Consider the following 18630-nt stretch of genomic DNA (forward strand, 5'->3'; position numbering starts at 1 on the left):
TCTCTTAGCCACTCCAAGGCCACCAGCCAGCCTCCCAAAGCTCCCATTGGGTTGCCCACCCTTTCAATCTCGGCTGCTCCCAACAGAGGCCCCGCCTCCCACAAGCGGCGCTCTTGATTCCGTTCTTCCGGCGCAGGAGGCTTAGGCCGCCAAATCAGGCCGTGCAGTGGCGGTGCAGTCGAGCAACAGGAAGCGGTCGCTCTTTCCCCAAACCCCACTGCCTTGTGGGATCTCGGCAAGTCATCCACCCACCCCCGCGCCTAGACAAGTTTTCCGGATCCGTCCACCCCCCCCTCTCCTCCCTCCTAGTGTACGGAAGCTGAGAGGGCCCGCAGGCAGGCATGGCGGCGCACCTTAAGAAGCGGGTTTATGAGGAATTCACGAAAGTGGTTCAGGTAAGCTCTGGCGGGAAAGATCCAGAACCGATCCGGACCAGGGTAGATTATCCAAAACCCATGCACTTTGCCAGAACAGAACAGGCTCCATACGCCCGTGTTAAGTGCAGACTTGTTGATAATCTCTAATATTGCACGTTAGTGGGCGTGTTAGTTTGCAGCCGCTGTTGTCATTAATATGTGAAGTCTGACAGAATTTTTAAAAAATTATTAGGAGAGACAGTGTTTTTTAATTTGCGAAACTGTCTTATCCGTTATCTCATTTTATTCTCTCACACAACTTTGCTACATCGCGTTATATTAGCATCCTCGTTTTCCAGATGTGGACATTGAGCCTTCCGGGGGGGTACGAGGATTCACCAGTTAGCAGCAGAGACCCTCCTAGCCTCCCCACCCCCACGTTCCAAAAAAAAGCTCTCAGGGACCAGCTGGAATATACACAAGGTTCTAAGGGGCTGAAAGAAGGGTCTATAGAATTCCTTCAGGCGCAGTCTAAGCAGGTGGGAGTCACAGACTTCATAGGGCAAGAGCTCTCCATTGGTGGAACGGCTCACCTAGGAAGGAGGACAGTACCTTTCTCACCATGAAGTTGTGACAGGTGGACAGAGCCCATGTCAGAGCGGTCAGTGATGCTCCGTGTGTCTCCATGTAGATGTTGCTAGGGTTGATCCCAAATCATCCTAATGTCTTATTTCTCAGATTTTAATGTGTATACAAATCACCTGGGGACGTTGTTCAAATGTCGATTCTATTTGATAAGTCAAGCAGAGGAGGTGAGGCAAGATTCTGCATTCCTGACATGCCCCCAAATTCATGCCAATGCATCGATTGCATTCTTAGATCCTTAGACTTGTAGAGTGGCAAGACAGAGCATCCAGCAGGATACTGATCCTTAAACGTAACATTGATTCATTCATCCAGCAGTAAAATATGTTAATACATAATATAAAATATGTTAATACATAATATAAAATTTAGAATTTTAACAATTTTAAGTGTAAAGTTCAGTGGCATTAAGAACATTAGTACTGTAATACTGTTGCGCAATGTAATTTCCTTTCTTCCCAACATTCTGTTGTTCCCATTTCCCGAGACTGCTCACCCCTCTTCCACCCATCCTCACATGACCAGATATGCCATGTGTTCATGTGTCTGCATATCTCCAAACTCTTGCACTGGTTGTCTCTTTTATACAGAATACATGCTATTCTTCCCTTTCTTTTTGTTCTCCACCCAGTGGACTTAACATTTGTGCTGCAAGACCCAATTGAAACCTCGTAAAGAGCTTAGTCTCTTCTTCACCTGTTTCTGTAGCATTCTGTGGTACTAATCTTTTTGTACTTTTCGTTCAATGCTACTGTAATTACCAGTGTACCTATCTTCCCACCAGTATGAGGTCCTTGATGGCAGAGGTAATGCCTGGTTCGTCTGCATGTCCTGGAGATGGACAACAGGGCCTGGCTCACTGAAGTGTTATTAGTGGTTGAATGACAGCTGATATTGGTTGTCCTCTCCCTTACATAATACTTAGGGAAAAAATTCCTAGCTTTTGATCTAACTACAGCTTTGATAAGACTGAAAACTGAGTTTGAGAGGAATAGGATAGAAATGGCTAAGAATTTTAAGGGAAGAGCTAATTTCTTCACTTAATTTTTCATCAGTTGTTAACATAGAGTGATGAAATGAGATCTTAGTGCTTCTGTTCTTTTTTCTCCGCTGAAAAGATGAGGAAGGAGAACTGATATGTGCCTAGCACTTACGTATATGTATAATAAAGTTATGTTTAGTAACTTAGATTTATCGAATAACTCTGTGATAATAAAGTATTGGTATGCCCTCCTATAGAAGAAGGCCTTCCCTAGCTAGTAAGTTGTTATTGAATATAAATTCATCTGACTCCAAAGCCCTTGTTCTTTTTATCATGTCATACTGTGTTCTTGTCTAGAATAATTCTAGTCTCTTTTCTATGGAAATGTGAATTTGTAAGGAGGTGATTGCTCAGTACATAAAAATGCACTGTTAAGGAAATTTATTTTATTTTATTGTTATTATTATTATTTTTTTAATAGAGACAGGGTTTCACCATGTTGCCCAGGCTGGTCCCAAACTCCTGGGCTCAAGGGATCCTCCTGCCTTAGCCTCCCAAAGTGCTAGGATTACAGGTGTAAGCTGCTACGCCCATCCGATATTTGTTTCCTTTTCTTTTGTTTTGAGATGGAATTTTGCTCTTTTCGCGCAAACTGGTATGCAGTTGCACGATCCTGGCTCACTGTAACTTCTGCCTCCTGGGTTCACACGTTCCTCAGCCTTCTGCATAGCTGGGACTGCAGGCATACACCACTACCCCCAGCTAATTTTTGTATTTTTAGTAGAGACGGGGTTTTGCCATGTTGGCCAGGCTGGTCTTGAACTCCTGGCCCCAAGTGATCCGCCTGCCTCAGCCTCTCAGAGTGCTGGGATTACAGGCGTGAGCCACTACGCCCTGTCTGATATTTGTTTTCTAATAAAGAATGGACTTTGAGAGACTGAAGCAGAGGGATCACTTGAGGCCAGGAGTTTGAAACCAGCCTGGGTAACATGGAAAAACCTGTCTCTACTAAAAATACAAAAATTAGCTGGGTGTGGTGACACGCATCTGTAATCACAGCTAGCTGGGAGTCAGGGAGGTGAATTGCTTGAACCTAGTAGGTGAAGGTGGCACATACCTACAATCCCAGCGTGTTGGGTGTCAGTCAGAGAATTATTTGAACCTAGGAGGTGGAGATCGTAGCAAGCCAAGATTGCACCATTGCACTCCCGCCTGAGCGACAGTGTCTTGCTCTGTCTCAAAAAAATGGAGTAGATCCTTCGTGTTACCTCTAAACCCAAAGGCTACCACAATCCTCAGAGATAGGTAGAGCAAAATGTTGGTGTAAGGCTGGGCATGGTGGCTCATGCTTGTAATCTCAGCACTTTGGGAGGCTGAGGTGCGAGGATTGCGTGAGCCCAGGAGTTAGAGACCAGTCTGGGCAACATAGAGAGACCCCATCTCTAAGAAAAAATAAAGTATACCTGTTTTACAGAGAAATAAACTGAGACTTGGAGAAATTAAATGACTTGCCTAAAGTCATAGGAGCTAGTAAAGGCAAAATTGAGACTCATGACCTTGTCACCAACCGGTACTCTTTCGAGTTTGTAACACTGTATTTTCCTAAGTCTGTCAGCTAAATATATTATTTGGTATAATGGAAAATTATTTCCACCAAATGAGGCAAAGTTATATTTGCAGATTCTGTTTTCAGTTTTCTCTACCCCTTGCAGCAACAACAGGAGGAAATTGCTACTAAGAAACTCCGACTAACAAAACCAAGTAAATCTGCAGCACTCCACATAGATCTGTGTAAAGCTACCTCCCCAGCAGATGCTTTGCAATACCTGCTCCAGTTTGCCAGGAAGCCTGTCGAGGCAGAAAGCGTAGAGGGAGTAGTCAGGATTCTCTTGGAACATTATTACAAGGTAAGAAAATCTTGAGGATCTGATGGGAGTATATCATGGGAGTTGTATCATGTCTGCAGAATGGTTAATATTACAAATAAATAAGGTATTCATTAGCAAGCTTTTACTGAGTGTCTTCCATGTGCTAGGTACTATGGATACAGAGATAAAAAAGATGCAGATCTTGTCCTCAGAAAGTTACAGTATAGTAGATGGAAATAAAACGTGTCAATGATAAAGTGCATCATACTGCTGAAGTTACTGTGAGTGCAATATGTGCAGAGTGCAGTGGAAGCACAAAAGAGGAGTTAACATCAATCATGACCCATTCATCTCTGGAATGTGGTCCCCTTAACATGCTGCTGTTCCTGTCCTAATTCATGGCCCTCATATCTAATTGCAGTAGCCCTCTTTTTTAATGAAAAAAAATTTTTTTTTTTTTGAGACAGAGTCTCACTCTTGCCCAGACTGGAGTGCAGTGGTGCAATCTTGGCTCACTGCAACCTCTGCCTCGTAGGTTCGAGCAATTCTCTTGCCTCAACCTGCTTAGTAGCTGGGATTACAGGCACGTGCCACCATGCCCTAATTTTTGTATTTTTAGTAAAGACGGGGTTTTGCCATGTTGGCCAGGCTGGTCTCGAACTCCTGACCTCAAGTGATCTGCCTGCCTCGGCCTCCCAAAGTGTTAGGATTACAGACGTGAGCCACTGCGCCTGGCCAAAAAAATTTTCTTTGAGACAGAGGCTCACTGTCACCCATCCTAGAATTCAGTGGCACCGTCATAGCTCACTGTAGCCTGGAACTCCTGGCTTAAGTGATTCTCCTGGCTCAGCCTTCCAAGTAGGTGGGACTACAGACATGTGCCACTACTCCAGGCTAAGTTTTGCTTTTTTTTTTTTTTTTTTTTTTGAGACTCAGACTGAGTCTTGGTCTGTTGCCCAGGCTGGAGTGTAGTGGCGCAATCTTGGCTCAGTGCCACCTCCGCCTCCTCGGTTTAAGTGATTCTCCTGCCTCAGCCTCCAGAGTGGCTAGGACCACAGGTGTGCAACACCACACCCAGCTAATTTTTTTTGTATTTTTAGTAGAGATGGGGTTTTGCTGTGTTGGCCAGGCTGGTCTCATACACCAGATCTCAAGTGATCCATGCACCCTGGCCTCCCAAAGTGCTGAGATTACAAGCGTGAGCTACCATGCCCAGCCCCAAAATCATTATTATTATTACTATTATTATTTTTGAGACAGGCTCTTGCTTTCTCTCCCAGGTGGGAGTGCAGTGGTGCTATCACAGCTCACTGTACCCTTGACCTCCAAGGTTCAATTGATCCTCCTGTCTCAGCCTTCTGAGTAGCTGGGACTACAGGCATGTACAGCATGCCCGGCTAATTTTTTTTTTTTTTGTAGAGACAGGGCTTTCTATGTTGCACAGGCTGATCCCAAACTCCTGAGCTCTAGCAATCCACCCACCTTGGGCTCCCAAATTCCTGGGATTACAGGTGTGAACCACGACACCCAGCCCCCAAATTATTAATCTTATGGAAAAGTAGATAAAATACTGTAGTCACCTACCAAATACCCATTCCTAGAATTTAACAGTTATTAGTAATTTTGCCAAATTTGCTCTATTTGTTTCGCTGAATTTTATTTTATTTTATTATTGTTTTTTTGAGATGAGTCTCACTCAGTTGCCCAGGCTGGAGTGCAGTAGCACCGTCTGGGCTCACTGCAACTTCCGCCTCTTGGGTTCAAGCAATTCTTCTGCCTCAGCCTCCCGAGTAGCTGGGACTACAGGGGAACGCCATCACGCCCAACTAATTTTGTGTTTTTAGTAGAGACAGGATTTCACCATGTAAGCCAGGCTGGTCTCGAATTCCAGACCTCAGGTGATCCACCTGCCTCGGCCTCCCAGAGTGCTGGGATTACAGGCGTGAGCCACCGCACCCTTGTTTTGATGCATTTTTAAAAGATATGTCATTTTTTTTCTAATTATTTCATTACATATCTATTAAAAAGGGATATCTTTTTGTTGTTTTCTTTTTTTTTCTCACTGCTGTGAGAAAGTAGAGGGACTTTTTATTTTTTAACGTAACCACCTAACCATAATGAATAAAGTTAAGTAATTCTTTAATGTCATCTAAGAATTAGTTGATACTTAGATTTTTTTAGTTGTTCCCCCAATATCTTTTTATAGTTGATGTGTTCAAATCAAAATGCAAACCAGGTCCCCACATGGCATTTAGTCTTTTTAAAAAACCTACAACAGTTACTATTTTGGTGACATTGATTTGATGAATAAACTGAGACAATTCTTTTGTAAAATGTCTTGTTTTCTGAATTCATTTACTTTTTTGAGGATTAGCTTGTCCTCTGTTCTCTGTATTTACTATGAACTGAAAGTTAGACCTGTAGGCTTTGTTATATTTAGGTTAAGCATATCTTTGACAATTTTAAGACTATGTTATAAATGGTGAGTTGTACTTCATATTGCAGCTATCAGCATGCAAATGTCACCGTTACACTGAGGTCTTCCTTTACCCTTCTGTTTCATATCGAAACTGCCTATCGCCACCCAGCACTTCCTAGTCCCCTTCCTTGATTTTGTTTTCTCCATGGGACTTACCATCTTCTAATATTCTGTATAATTTCTTGTTAATTATGTTCCTTGTCCATTTCCCCGTACAGGAACATAAGCTTGCCTTGAGCAGGGATTTTTATTTTTTTTAATTGTTGTTTCTGCAGAATCAAGAACAGTGCCTGGTAAAATAAATATTTGTTGAATGAATAAATGAATTGACACTTTTTACTCAGCAAATAGATATCAGACGTTCTGGGCACTGGACAGTGTCCTATTAGCACAATTATTAAGTTTTATGCTTTGCAATTGTTTGTCATATGTGTCTATCTCCTTCAGACTTTGAGCTCCTTAAATTCAGAGGCTGCAGATCCATTAATCTCTATCCCAGTGCCTGGCAGGTTCCTTGGAACATTGAAGGGACCTTATAAATGTTTCACTTATGTTTTACATGAATAAAATCAGGCTTTCTTTTTTTGTTGTTCTTTTCTTTAAAAAATTTTTTTAAAAATCATATCTATCTATCTAGAGACTGGGTTATGAGACTGGCTAAAGTTTTGTATTTTTGATAGAGATGGGGTTTCACCATGTTGCCAAGGCTGGTCTCAAACTCCTGGGCTGAAGCAATTCACCTGCCTCAGCCTCCCAGAGTGCTGGGATTACAGGCATGAACCACTGTGCCTGGCATCTGTTTGAGTGTTGCTGTTTCTCAGTCTAGAGTGCAATGGCGCGGTCACTGCTCACTGCAGTCTGGACTCCCAGGCTCAAGCCATCCTCCCAACTCAGCCTCCTGAGGAGCTGGGACTACAGGCACATGCCACCACTCCCAGCTAATTTTTTCTTTTTAATTTTTTTTGTAGAGATGGAGTCTCTCTGTGTTGCCCAGGCTGGTCTCGAATTCCTGAGCTCAAGCAACCCTCCTGCTTGGCCCTCCCAAAGGATTGGGATTACAGGTGTGAGCCACCACATCTGGCCAAAATCAGGATTTCTGTTCTCAAGAAGTTTTCAATCTCTCAGTGATCTATTTTCCGTTAGTCTTTTTCTTAGCAATATCTACCATTATTATTTTATTAAAGTTCTATTACCAATGATAATCTATAATAATACTTCTAAGAGCAGTTAACATTAAGTTTGCTTGTTAGAGTTTGTAAAGCACTTTCCATATGTAATATTTTATTTAATCCTGATGACAGCACCATTGTTATCTCTAAATTCCAGATAATGGAACTAAGCTTAGCGCTGTTTAGTATTCAAGGTCACCCAGCTAGTAAATGGAAGGTATGGATTTGAACTTCGGTTTTTTTTTTTTTTTTAAAAAAAAAACCTTTTGTTATGGAACATTTCAAATATATACTATGTAAGTAGAGAGAATAGTTTAATTAATTCCCATGTACCCATTACCCAGCTTCAAAATTTATCATTTTGTGGCCAAACTTGTTTCATTTTCCCTCTTCCCTCCAATCCACTTCTACTTCTTTACCCTCACCTTCTCCACCAGATTCTTATGAAAATAAATTCCTGGCATCGTATTATTTTAATCATAAATTTCGATTTATATCTTTAAATGGTGAAGACTTTTTTTATTATTATACTTTAAGTTCTAGGGTACAAGTGCACAACGTGCAGGTTTTTTACATAGGTATACATGTGCCATGTTAGTTTGCTGCACCCATCAACTCATCATTTACATTAGGTATTTCTCCTAATGCTATCCCTCCCCCAGCCTCCCACTCTCCGATAGGCCCTGGTGTGTGATGTTCCCCACCATGTGTCCAAGTGATCTCACTGTTCAGTTCCCACCTATGAGTGAGAACATGCGGTGTTTGGTTTTCTGTCCTTGTGATAGTTTGCTGAGAATGGTGGTTTCCAGCTTCATCCATTTCCCTGCAAAGGACATAAACTCATCTTTTTTTATGGCTGCATAGTATTCCATGGTGTATATGTACCACATTTTCTTAATCCAGTCTATCGTTGGTGGACGTTTGGGTTAGTTCCAAGTCTTTGCTATCATGAATAGTGCTACAGTAAACATATGTGTGCATGTATCTTTATAGTGCATGATTTATAATCCTTTGGGTATATACCAGTAATGGGATGGCTGAGTCAAATGGTATTTCTAGTTCTAGATCCTTGAGGAATTGCCACACTGTCTTCCACAATGGTTGAACTAATTTATGCTCCCACCAACAATGTAAAAGCTTTCCTATTTCTCCACATCCTTTCCAGCATCTGTTGTTTCCTGACTTTTTAGTGATCACCATTCTAACTGGTATGAGATGGTATCTCATTGTGGTTTTGATTTGCATTTCTCTAATGACCAGTGATGATGAGCATTTTTTCATGTGTCTGTTGGCTGCATAAATGTGGTGAAGACTCTTAAAAAACAATCTTTTGTCATGTCTAAAAGCAAAATTTAACTCAGGTATTCTGAAGTCAGCTCTCAAGCACTTCAATCAGTCCTTGCTGCGTGCATTAATCAAGTGGACCCTAGCTCCAAAAGAAATGAAGAGGGATGCCAGATGGACCCAGTTCTAGATTGGTGACCATAGTGTTTTTTATCCTTTCTTTTGTTCTGTCCAGAAATGTGGTATCTTATATTAATATTTTAGTGGATAAAACTACTCTGGCTTCTGCTTTTTCCTACTTTTTTTTTTTTTTTGTGATCAGGCAGTAGTATCTGAACTTATTTCACACGATTGATTCTTCACTTATGCTACTGTGCTAATAGCTATGGAGGATGCAGAGCTATGAGACATGTTCCTTGTCCTTTAGGGGCTAGCAGTGTAGTCAGCAGACCATATATGTAGTATGTAGATAGTAAGTGCCAAAGTTTTCCATTTGCTCATTTTTTCATTTGCTCAGCATGTCTGAATACTTATTCTGTGCCAAACTTTGTGCTTTATGTCGGTAATAGAGATGTATCTGATGTAATCCCTGATCTGAGTCTTGAGTAAATAAGAAATGAATTAATAATATACTGTTTCAGGTCTTCTGAAAGGGGTAGGTTATGATATGGCCTCAGAGAAGGGGGTGATTAATTTTTGGAAGCAGTGTTCCAGAAATGCATTTTAGAGTGGTAGCGATGCTTGAGAAAAGTCCTAAAAATAGATTTTGGCCAGTTGGAAAACAGGAGGAAAGACATTTTAATTGTGAGCAACCGTAACATGGGCATGGAGATGTGAGACACGCTATCACATTAGAAGAAATGCAACTAGTTTGGCTGGTGCAGATTTTAGGTTGGGAGCTCATCAAGAGATAAGACCAGAAGATTTGGAAGGGATCCAATTCTAAAGGGCCTTGTATTCTACCTTGTCAGTTTTTGTTTTAGAAATGTCACTCTGAGGGAAAGTATGGAGGATAAAGGAATTGGATGACTGGAGTTAGAGTGACCAATTAGAAGACTCTAAGTTTGGAGAAAGGTGATGCAAGCCTGAACCAGGACAGTTTTAATGGTCAGAAGAAACAATTATTAGAGAAGGCTTCCCTGGAGGTAACTCTGTTTTTAGCTCAGGTGTGAAGGAGATCATTTATGTGTCATAGTAGAAGGAGTGCTAAGGGATTATTTCAGAAAGTAAAAGAACTTGAGTAAAGTATCCAGATGGATAAGGAATGTCACTAGGTCAGATGCTGTCTTATCTTTTTTTTTTTTTTCATTTTCATTTATTTTCTCCCCCCTCCCCTCTTTTTTTTCTCACAAGGTCTCACTCCAGACTGGAGTGCAGTGGTGCGATCACAGCTCACTGAAACCTCCACCTCCCAGGCTTATGCAATCCTCTCACCTCAGCCTCCCAAGTAGCTGGAACTATAGGCATGTGCCACCATGCCTGGCTAATCATTTCTTAGTTGTGGTAACAATAAAAATTTATTTTCTTAACCATTTTAAGTGTGCAGTTCATGTGTATTAAGTACATTCATATTGTTATGCAGCCATCACCACCGTCCATCTCCAGAACTCTTTTCATCTTGTAAAACTGAAACTGAAACTCTTTCCCATTAAACAGTAATCCTCCATTGCACCCCCTCCAGCCCCTGGCAACCACCACCATTCTACCATTTTTTTTTTCTTTTTTTTTAGACAGAGTCTCAATCTGTCGCCCAGGCTGGAGTGCAGTGGCGTGATCTCGGCTCACTGCAACTTCTGCCTCCTGAGTTCAAGTGATTCTCCTGCCTCAGCCTTCTGAGTAGCTGGGACTATAGGTGTGTGCCACCATGCCCGGCTAAGTTTTGTATTTTTAGTAGAGACAGGGTTTTGCCATGTTGGCCAGTCTGGTCTCAAACTTCCTGACATAGGTGATCTGCCCGCCTCAGCCTCCCAAAGTGTTGGAATTATGAGCCACTGTGCCCGGTCTCATTCTACATTTTGTCTCTGTTATATGCATAATAAGTGGCATAGCATGCCAACGCTGTATCTATTGCCCCTTCCCCTGCTTTAGGCCTCCTTATTGTGCCTGGTGACCTCCTTAGAAACTGAATATAGGAGGTGGGGAGTTGGTCTTATTTGAAAAGTACCTCATCCTTTCAGCATACACTTAATTAGTTTTGTCTTTAGTATAGAAAGATGATCTATTCTCAGCACTGGCAAGGTACTTTTTTTCCCCTCTCATTTCATACATATTTATTGATCTTTTTAGTGTCAGGTATTGTGCTATATTGAGATATGGCAGTGAACAAGAGAGCATTCCTTTTTGTCTTTGGAAGAAATTTCTTACCACAGGAATTTTGGTGCCCATTGGAAACCACCTCTCACTCTCTAAGCTAAAACAGTCAGACTATTTCTTTGTCAGTCTCCCCTGCAGCTCGGGCCCAGGCACAAGACTTATACTCAGACAGTCACACTTGCCTCCTCCAGACTTTTAATCAGGATCTGGTGATTCAAAAAAGCAGGTAGGACTGAGCACGGTGGCTCACACCTGTAATTCCAGAACTTTGGGAAGCCGAGGCAGGAGGATTGCTTGAGCTCAGAAGTTTGAGACCAACCTGGGCAGCAAAGCAAAAGCTCATCTCTACTAAAAATTAAAAAAAAGTGGCTAGGTGTGGTAGCATGTACCTGTAGTCCTAGCTACTTGGGAGGCAGAGGTTGGAGGTTCACTTGAGCCCAGGAGGTTAAGGTTCTAGTTAGCCATGATTGCGCCACTGCATTGTGACCTGGGAGACAGTGAGACCCTGTCTCAAAAAAAAGGTAGAATGAAAGATTCTTTCTGGTGATAGCAGTAGTAGCTGCCACACTCACCTTCCAGGGACTCCAAGAGCAGTGGTGCTGGCAGCAATGTTGTATCCCCAGTGTTGTTGGTGCAAGTTGCTGTGACTTGTGTCTAACATGACTACTCAGTGGAGGTCAGGTACTTTTAATGCCAACAGCACATTTTTTATTAGAAGTTAGTGACATCAGAATGGCATAGAAAAGTTCTCATTCACTTTGCAACATTTGGATGTAATGTATCAACTGAGAAAGCCGTCTCCCCAGCAGAGGTTGCAGTGAGCCAAGATTGTGCACTGCACTCCAGCCTGGGCAACAGAGTAAAACTCCATCTCAATAAATAAATAAATAAATAAATAAATAAATAAATAAGTAGCTGTCTCTCCAGAAGTATATAAAATTAATTTTTCAGGAATGATGCCATAGAATACTTGGATCATTGAATCTCTTTTGGGGTGTTAGTTTTCCATATTCCTATTTGTTGGTTAGCTAAGTGTAAAGCATCAAAGTGATAATTGCTTCTTTTTTTCCAGGAGAATGATCCATCTGTGAGACTGAAAATTGCATCATTGTTGGGTTTATTATCAAAGACAGCAGGATTTTCACCAGACTGCATTATGGATGATGCTATTAACATCCTGCAGAATGAAAGTAAGTTGCAATTTAAAAGCTCTATAGTCAGAGCAGAAATCTTTAGTTCTTTCTTATAGAAGTCAGGACAAAATTTTGTTGTGTTGGTTGTCGTTGAAAAGGAATTTGAGGATAATTTAATGAAACCATGTATATATATTTACATTAGAGTAGAAGTACAGTTTCTCTCTTAATAACTGTCATTTATTGGCCAAGTACCATATATTTGAGGTAGTGTACATATGATATAGATATTATTGTCCCTTTTTTTTTGCTTGTTTGTTTTTTTATTTTGCGGCAGGGCCTTGATATGTTGAGCAACCTGACTCCAGGCTGGAGTCCGGAAGTCCAAACATGTTAATGACCCTTGCTATGTATTACCCTATTGCTTTCTAAAAAGATTATTTCAGCTTACAATGAAACCTGTAACTGAACATGTAGTACTCGTTTCATCAAGAAACGTTCTTTTTTTTTTTTTTTTTTGACGGAGTCTCGCTCTGTCTCCCAGGCTGGAGTGCAGTGGCACGATCTCAGCTCACTGCAAGCTCTGCCTCCTGGGTTCACGCCATTCTCCTGCCTCAACTTCTGGAGTAGCTGGGACTACAGGTGCCCGCCACCACACCCGGCTGATTTTTTGTATTTTTAGTAGAGACAGGGTTTCACTATGTTAGCCAGGATGGTCTCAATCTCCTGACCTTGTGATCCTCTCGCTTCGGCCTGCCAAAGTGCTGGGATTACAGGCGTGAGCCACCGCACCCGGCCAAGACATATTTTTAAAAGCACTAAAACAGGCTAGGCACAGGTTAGGCTAGGCCTGTAATCCCAAAACGTTGGGAGGTCGAAGTGAAAGGATCCCTTGAGCCCGGGAATTTGAGACCAGTCTGGGCAACATAATTAAATCTTGTCTCTACAAAATATTAAAAAATTAGCCAAACCTGGTTGCTCACACCTTTATCCCAGCTGCTTGGGAGGCTAAAGTGGGAGGACCGCTTCGACCTAGGAGATTGAGGCTGCAGTAAGCCATGATCATGCCACTGTATTTCAGCCTGGGTAATAGAGTGAGACCCTGTCTCAAAAAATAAATTCAAATAAAATAAAATAAATACAAGCACCAAAAGAATAACATTGCTTCAGTACAGAAGTATCATTTTTTCCCATGGAAAATTCTTATGGTAGCTATGTGAGAAGTGACATTTTAAGAATAACTAGACTGGGCGCGGTGGCTCACGCCTGTAATCCCAACACTTTGAGAGGCCGAGGCGGGTGGATCACGAGGTCAGGAGATCGAGACCATCCTGGCTAACATGGTGAAACACCGTCTCTACTAAAAAGACAAAAAATTGGCTGGGCATGGTGGCGGGCACCTGTAGACCTAGCTGCTTGGGAGGCTGAGGCAGGAGAGTGGAGTGAACCCGGGAGGTGGAGCTTGCAGTTAACAGAGATTGTGCCACTGCACTCCAGCCTGGGTGACAGAGCAAGACTCCGTCTCAAGGAAAAAAAAAAAAAAGGGATAACTAGGTGTTCAGCGGGGAGTGGGGTCAAGAATGGAGTCAGGTGTGGGGAAAGGCATTCTACGTTGAGAAGTTAGCCTAAGCAAAGATAGGGGGACATGGAATTTTAAGTAGTTGGAAAAAAGAGTGTTAAAGGAGACCTGAAAGAGATGAAGCTAGAAAGATAGGCAAGGGTAAACATCATGGAAGGCCTGGTGTGTATGTATTATATGCCTTCTAGGATATTTGGACTTTATCTTGAAGGCAATGGAAAACGTTTTTTTCTTCCTTTTTTTTTTTTGAGACAGAGTCTTGCTCTGTCACCCAGGCTGGAGTGCAGTGGAGCGATCTCGGCTCACTGCAACCTCTGCCTCTGGGGTTCAAGCCATTCTCCTGCCTCAGCCCCCTGAGTAGCTGGGATTACAGGTGTGTGCCACCATGCCTGGCTATTTTTTGTATTTTTAGTAGAGACGGTGTTTCACCATGTTGGTCAGGCTGGCCTTGAATTCCTGACCTCGTGATCCGCCCGCCTCGGCCTCCCAAAGTCCTGGGATTACAGGCATAAACCACCGCGCCTGGCCTTTTTTTTTCCTGTTTCTTAGTGTGAAAAAACTCTTGAATCAATCCAGCACTAAACATTTTTGGAGTGCACTATGTACATAGAACTATACTCTATCCTGTGGAGAACTCAGACATTTAAACATGATCCCTTTAGGAAATTAGCTTTTAGTTGAGGGCATGAAGGATCACACAGTAGAACCGAGTTGACAAAAGTCTACTTTTTTTCTTCTGTTTTTTTTTAAGACTGGGTCTTGCTCTGTTTCCCCGGCTGGAGTGCTGTGGCGCAATTACGGCTCACTGCTGCCTTGATCTCCCAGGCTCAAGCGGTCCTCCTACCTCGGCCTCCTGAGTAGCTGGGACTCTGGGTGCACACCACCTGGCTGACTCATTTTTTCAGATTTATTTTTGTAGAAACAGTGTCTCCCTCTGTTGCCCAGGCTGGTCTTGAACTCCTGGGCTCAAGGGATTCTCCTGCCTTAACTTCTCAAAGTGCTGGGATTACAGTTGTGAGTCACTGCACCTAGCCAATCTACATTCTTTACCCAAGTAAATTAGTTTATATAGTTATCCCCTTTTGAAATTTTCCAAGCCAACTTTCCATCTCTCTAGAGTCTCATCAAGTCCTAGCTCAACTGCTGGATACTTTGCTTGCAATTGGCACTAAGCTACCAGAGAATCAAGCTATCCAGATGCGATTAGTGGATGTGGCCTGCAAGGTAAGAGTATAATGCTCTTCTTTCTTGAACTGCTTTGCATTACTGGAAAGGTGGTAAGAGCTATAAAATCTACTCAGATCTATCCTAAACCGGTAACTGAGGACTGCTAAGGACCTTTAATGGTTCTAAGAGCTACCTCATTTTTTCATCTCTTGGTGTTGGATTAGGAATAAAGTTAAGTATACTTGTTATAAAATGAATTTCCTCATCCTTTCAAGACAAGTGAAAATAATTACAGTACATAGTTACTGTGTGTATTGTGCCTAATAATGCACTCTGCTTGTTATGGTGCTTTGTATTCAGTTTTCCATTTCATCCTCACAATCCTTCAGGTAAGTACTGTTATTTCTGTTTTACAAAGGTGAAAATTAAGATTTATGGAGTCTGATTTGTCTAGGTTTGCACAGCTAAGAGGTTGCAGTACCAGGGTATAAACTCTGTTTTTTCTGACCCCAAACTTGTTTTGTTTTTATTATGCCTTTTGCTTCAATACACAGGCAAACTATACACAAGTAAATGTATGGGAAAAGTTTTGTACATTCTTTTTTTCTGATTTTAAAATAAATACATGTATTAATACGTTAATTGTGCCTTTTGATTTAATTTGGAGGTTAATTAGCCTCTTTTTATGTATACACAGCAACCCTTGGAACCTTGTATAATTGATTTTACTTTGTATCTTTTTGATAACTTTGAGAATATAAAAAAGTCAAATGCATTTGAATTGTGTTAGAGTATTATATTCTTGAAATTAGAAAGCTATTTCAGAGTCCCAGGAAAGACTACTTGATTTATCGTAAAAAAGCAAATATACATAAAAACAAAAACTCTTTGACAAGTACGATACAAAAAGCTTAAGTAGGGCCAGGTGTGCTGGCTCACACCTGTAATCCCAGCACTTTGGTAGGCTGAGGTGGGCGGATCCTTTGAGATCAGGAGTTTGAAACCAGCCTGACCAACATGGTAAAACCCAATCTCTACTAAAAATACAAAAAAAATTAGCCGGGCACGGTGATGCACGCCTGTAATCCCAGCTACTAGGGAGGCTGAGGCAGGAGAATTGCTTGAACCTGGGAGACGGAGGTTATGTGAGTAGAGATTGCGCCACTGCACTCCAGTCTGAGTGGTAGAGTGAGACTCTGTCTTTCAAAAAAAAGGAAAAACTAGGGATTATGTGTGTGGGAGAGTGAGTACATCTCCCCTGTGAGAGAAAATATATATCTGTGAAGTTTGCTTTGGAGAGTTGTCATAATGAGTGGGTTGTGATATCTGCAGTAACTCTTTCTTAAATCTGCTTTAAATATATTTTTAACTATAAGATTTTATATTATTATATACTTAAATGTATTTTTTAAGAATTTGTACTCATAGAAAATTTGGAAAGATATTGAAAACTATAAAGAAAAATGCATTCATAATTCACTACCCAAAGGTAATCATTATTTGTCTTTTGATATATGGCTTTCTGATTTTTTTTTCTGTATGCAAATCATTTGCTATTGTTTTTTCTTTAAACACATTGCTGTAATCATGTAATTTTGCTCCTTTTTTGCTAACATAAGTATTTTTCTTATATGTATTTTATAAACATAATTTGTAATGGCTGTGTAATATTATATCCAATAATTAAGCCATACTTTTTACTTAACTTCACCTATTACTGAATTTACATTGCAGCCATTTATTTAATTGGAAGTAATACTGCAGGGAATATTGCTAGTCTAAAATATTTTCTGTATTTAAAATTATATCTGAAACACAGACTATCAAAAGTAGAATTACTGAATTACTAATTGAAAACATTTAGAATTTATTTTACATTTTTTTTTTTTATTTTTAGAAGAAGAGAGTCTGGGTCTCATTGTGTTGCCCAGGCTGCTCTCGAACTCCTGGACACAAGTGATCCCCCAACTTTGACCTCCTGAAGTGCTGGGATCACAGGCATGAGCCACAATGCCTGGCCTAGAATTTTTTTAAGGCTGTGTTCTTTATTTTTTTGAATAAAAGACAAGGATCTTGCTATGTTGCCCGAGATTACATGCGTGAACTACTGTGCCCAGCTAAGGCTCTTAATACTTTTTGTCAAATTGCTTTCCAAAGTGTTCCAATTTGTATGCCCACAAGCAGTATATGAGAGTGCCTAGTTTCACTGCTTTATTCTAGCATTAGATATTAATGTTTAAAAATCAAAGATAAACCTGTTAATTTGGTATGTGGAAAATGAAACTTCATTTTTAAAAAATCTCTTTTTTGAAGAGACTGCTAATGAGGTTTCTTTTTCATGTTTTTCCTTTATTTGTATTTCCTCTCATGGGAATTAACTTTTTATGTCCTTTGCCAGTTAAGCATATAGAGTTTGTGTGTGTGTTTTTTTTAAATCATTTGTAGAGGTTCCTTTTTTTTCTTGAGAGAGAGTCTCTCTCTGTTGCCCAGGCTGGAGTGCAGTGACGTGATCTCGGCTCACTGCGACCTCCGCCTCCTGGGTTCAGGCAATTCTCCTGCCTCAGCTTCCTGAGTAACTGGGACTACAGGCACGTGCCACCGTGCCCAGCTAATTTTTGTATTTTTAGTAGAGACGGGATTTCACCGTGTTAGCCAAGATGGTCTCGATCACCTGACCTCGTGATCTGCCCACTTCGGCCTTGCAAAGTGCTAGGATTACAGGTGTGAGCCACTGCACCCAGCCTGTAGAGGTTCTTAATAGGATAAAAATTGGAACTGTTTGTCAATGGCAAATCTGTCACAAGCTTTTTCAGACTACAGTAATGAAGGCTGTCTATGATTCATAACTACAACCACTGTTTCTATTGCCAAATGCCATTTTGGTTTATGACTTTATCATACAATGTGCCTAAAAGTTTTTTGTTTTGTAATTGAGATGTAATTTATATACACATATTTACTCTTGATAGAAAAGATACAAAGTATGTTTTCTGACCACAGTGGGATGAAATTATAAATTAATGGGAAGAAATTTAGTAAACCCACAAACATGTGGAAATTAAACAACGTACTTTTCTGTGTAACTAATGAGTCAACGAAGAAATCAAAAGGGAAATTAGAAAATACTTTGAGATGGATAAAATAGAAAATGATGCAGCTAAAGCAGTGCTTATAGAAGTTTATAGTTGTAAGTGCCCATCTTAAATAACAAAGAATAAGGATCTAAAATCAGTAACCTAACCTTCCAGCTTAAGACCCTGGAAAAGGAAGCGCCCATTAAACTTAAAGCATGTGAAGGAAGGGGATACTAAAGATTAGAGTAGAAATTAATGAAACAGAGAATAGAAAAACAACAGATAATCAACAAAACCAAATTTGCTTTTCTGAAAAGATCAACAAATTTGACAAACCTTTAGTTATATTGACCAAGAAAGAGAGAGAAGACTCAAATTACTAGACTCAGAAATGAGAGGACCAGAAGATGGACATATTAGGAAAAAAAAAGGAAAAGCGAGGATACTGTCTAGGGCGGTGCTTATGTCTGTAATCCCGCAGTTTGAGAGGTCAAGGCAGGAGGGTCACTTGAGCCCAGGAGTTGAAGAACAGCCTGGGTCACATAGGGAGACCCATATCTACAAAAAACAAAAAAATTAGC

The 18630-nt window shown here is 40.9% G+C and overlaps 1 protein-coding gene across 1 annotated transcript in view; it reads left to right on the forward strand.

Annotated features, from left to right (window-relative positions):
• The first annotated feature begins 341 nt into the window (after nucleotides 1-341).
• INTS4 (integrator complex subunit 4) overlaps nucleotides 342-18630 on the forward strand; it is a 110853-nt gene continuing 92564 nt past the window's right edge. Inside the window, exons 1-4 of the mRNA XM_011989721.1 lie at nucleotides 342-395; nucleotides 3696-3890; nucleotides 12169-12286; nucleotides 14926-15032. Coding sequence (XP_011845111.1) covers nucleotides 342-395; nucleotides 3696-3890; nucleotides 12169-12286; nucleotides 14926-15032 — 474 coding nt within the window. The remainder of the gene's footprint in view (nucleotides 396-3695; nucleotides 3891-12168; nucleotides 12287-14925; nucleotides 15033-18630) is intronic.

Source organism: Mandrillus leucophaeus, unplaced genomic scaffold, assembly GCF_000951045.1.
Source record: "Mandrillus leucophaeus isolate KB7577 unplaced genomic scaffold, Mleu.le_1.0 Scaffold360, whole genome shotgun sequence".
Lineage (NCBI taxonomy): Eukaryota > Metazoa > Chordata > Mammalia > Primates > Cercopithecidae > Mandrillus > Mandrillus leucophaeus.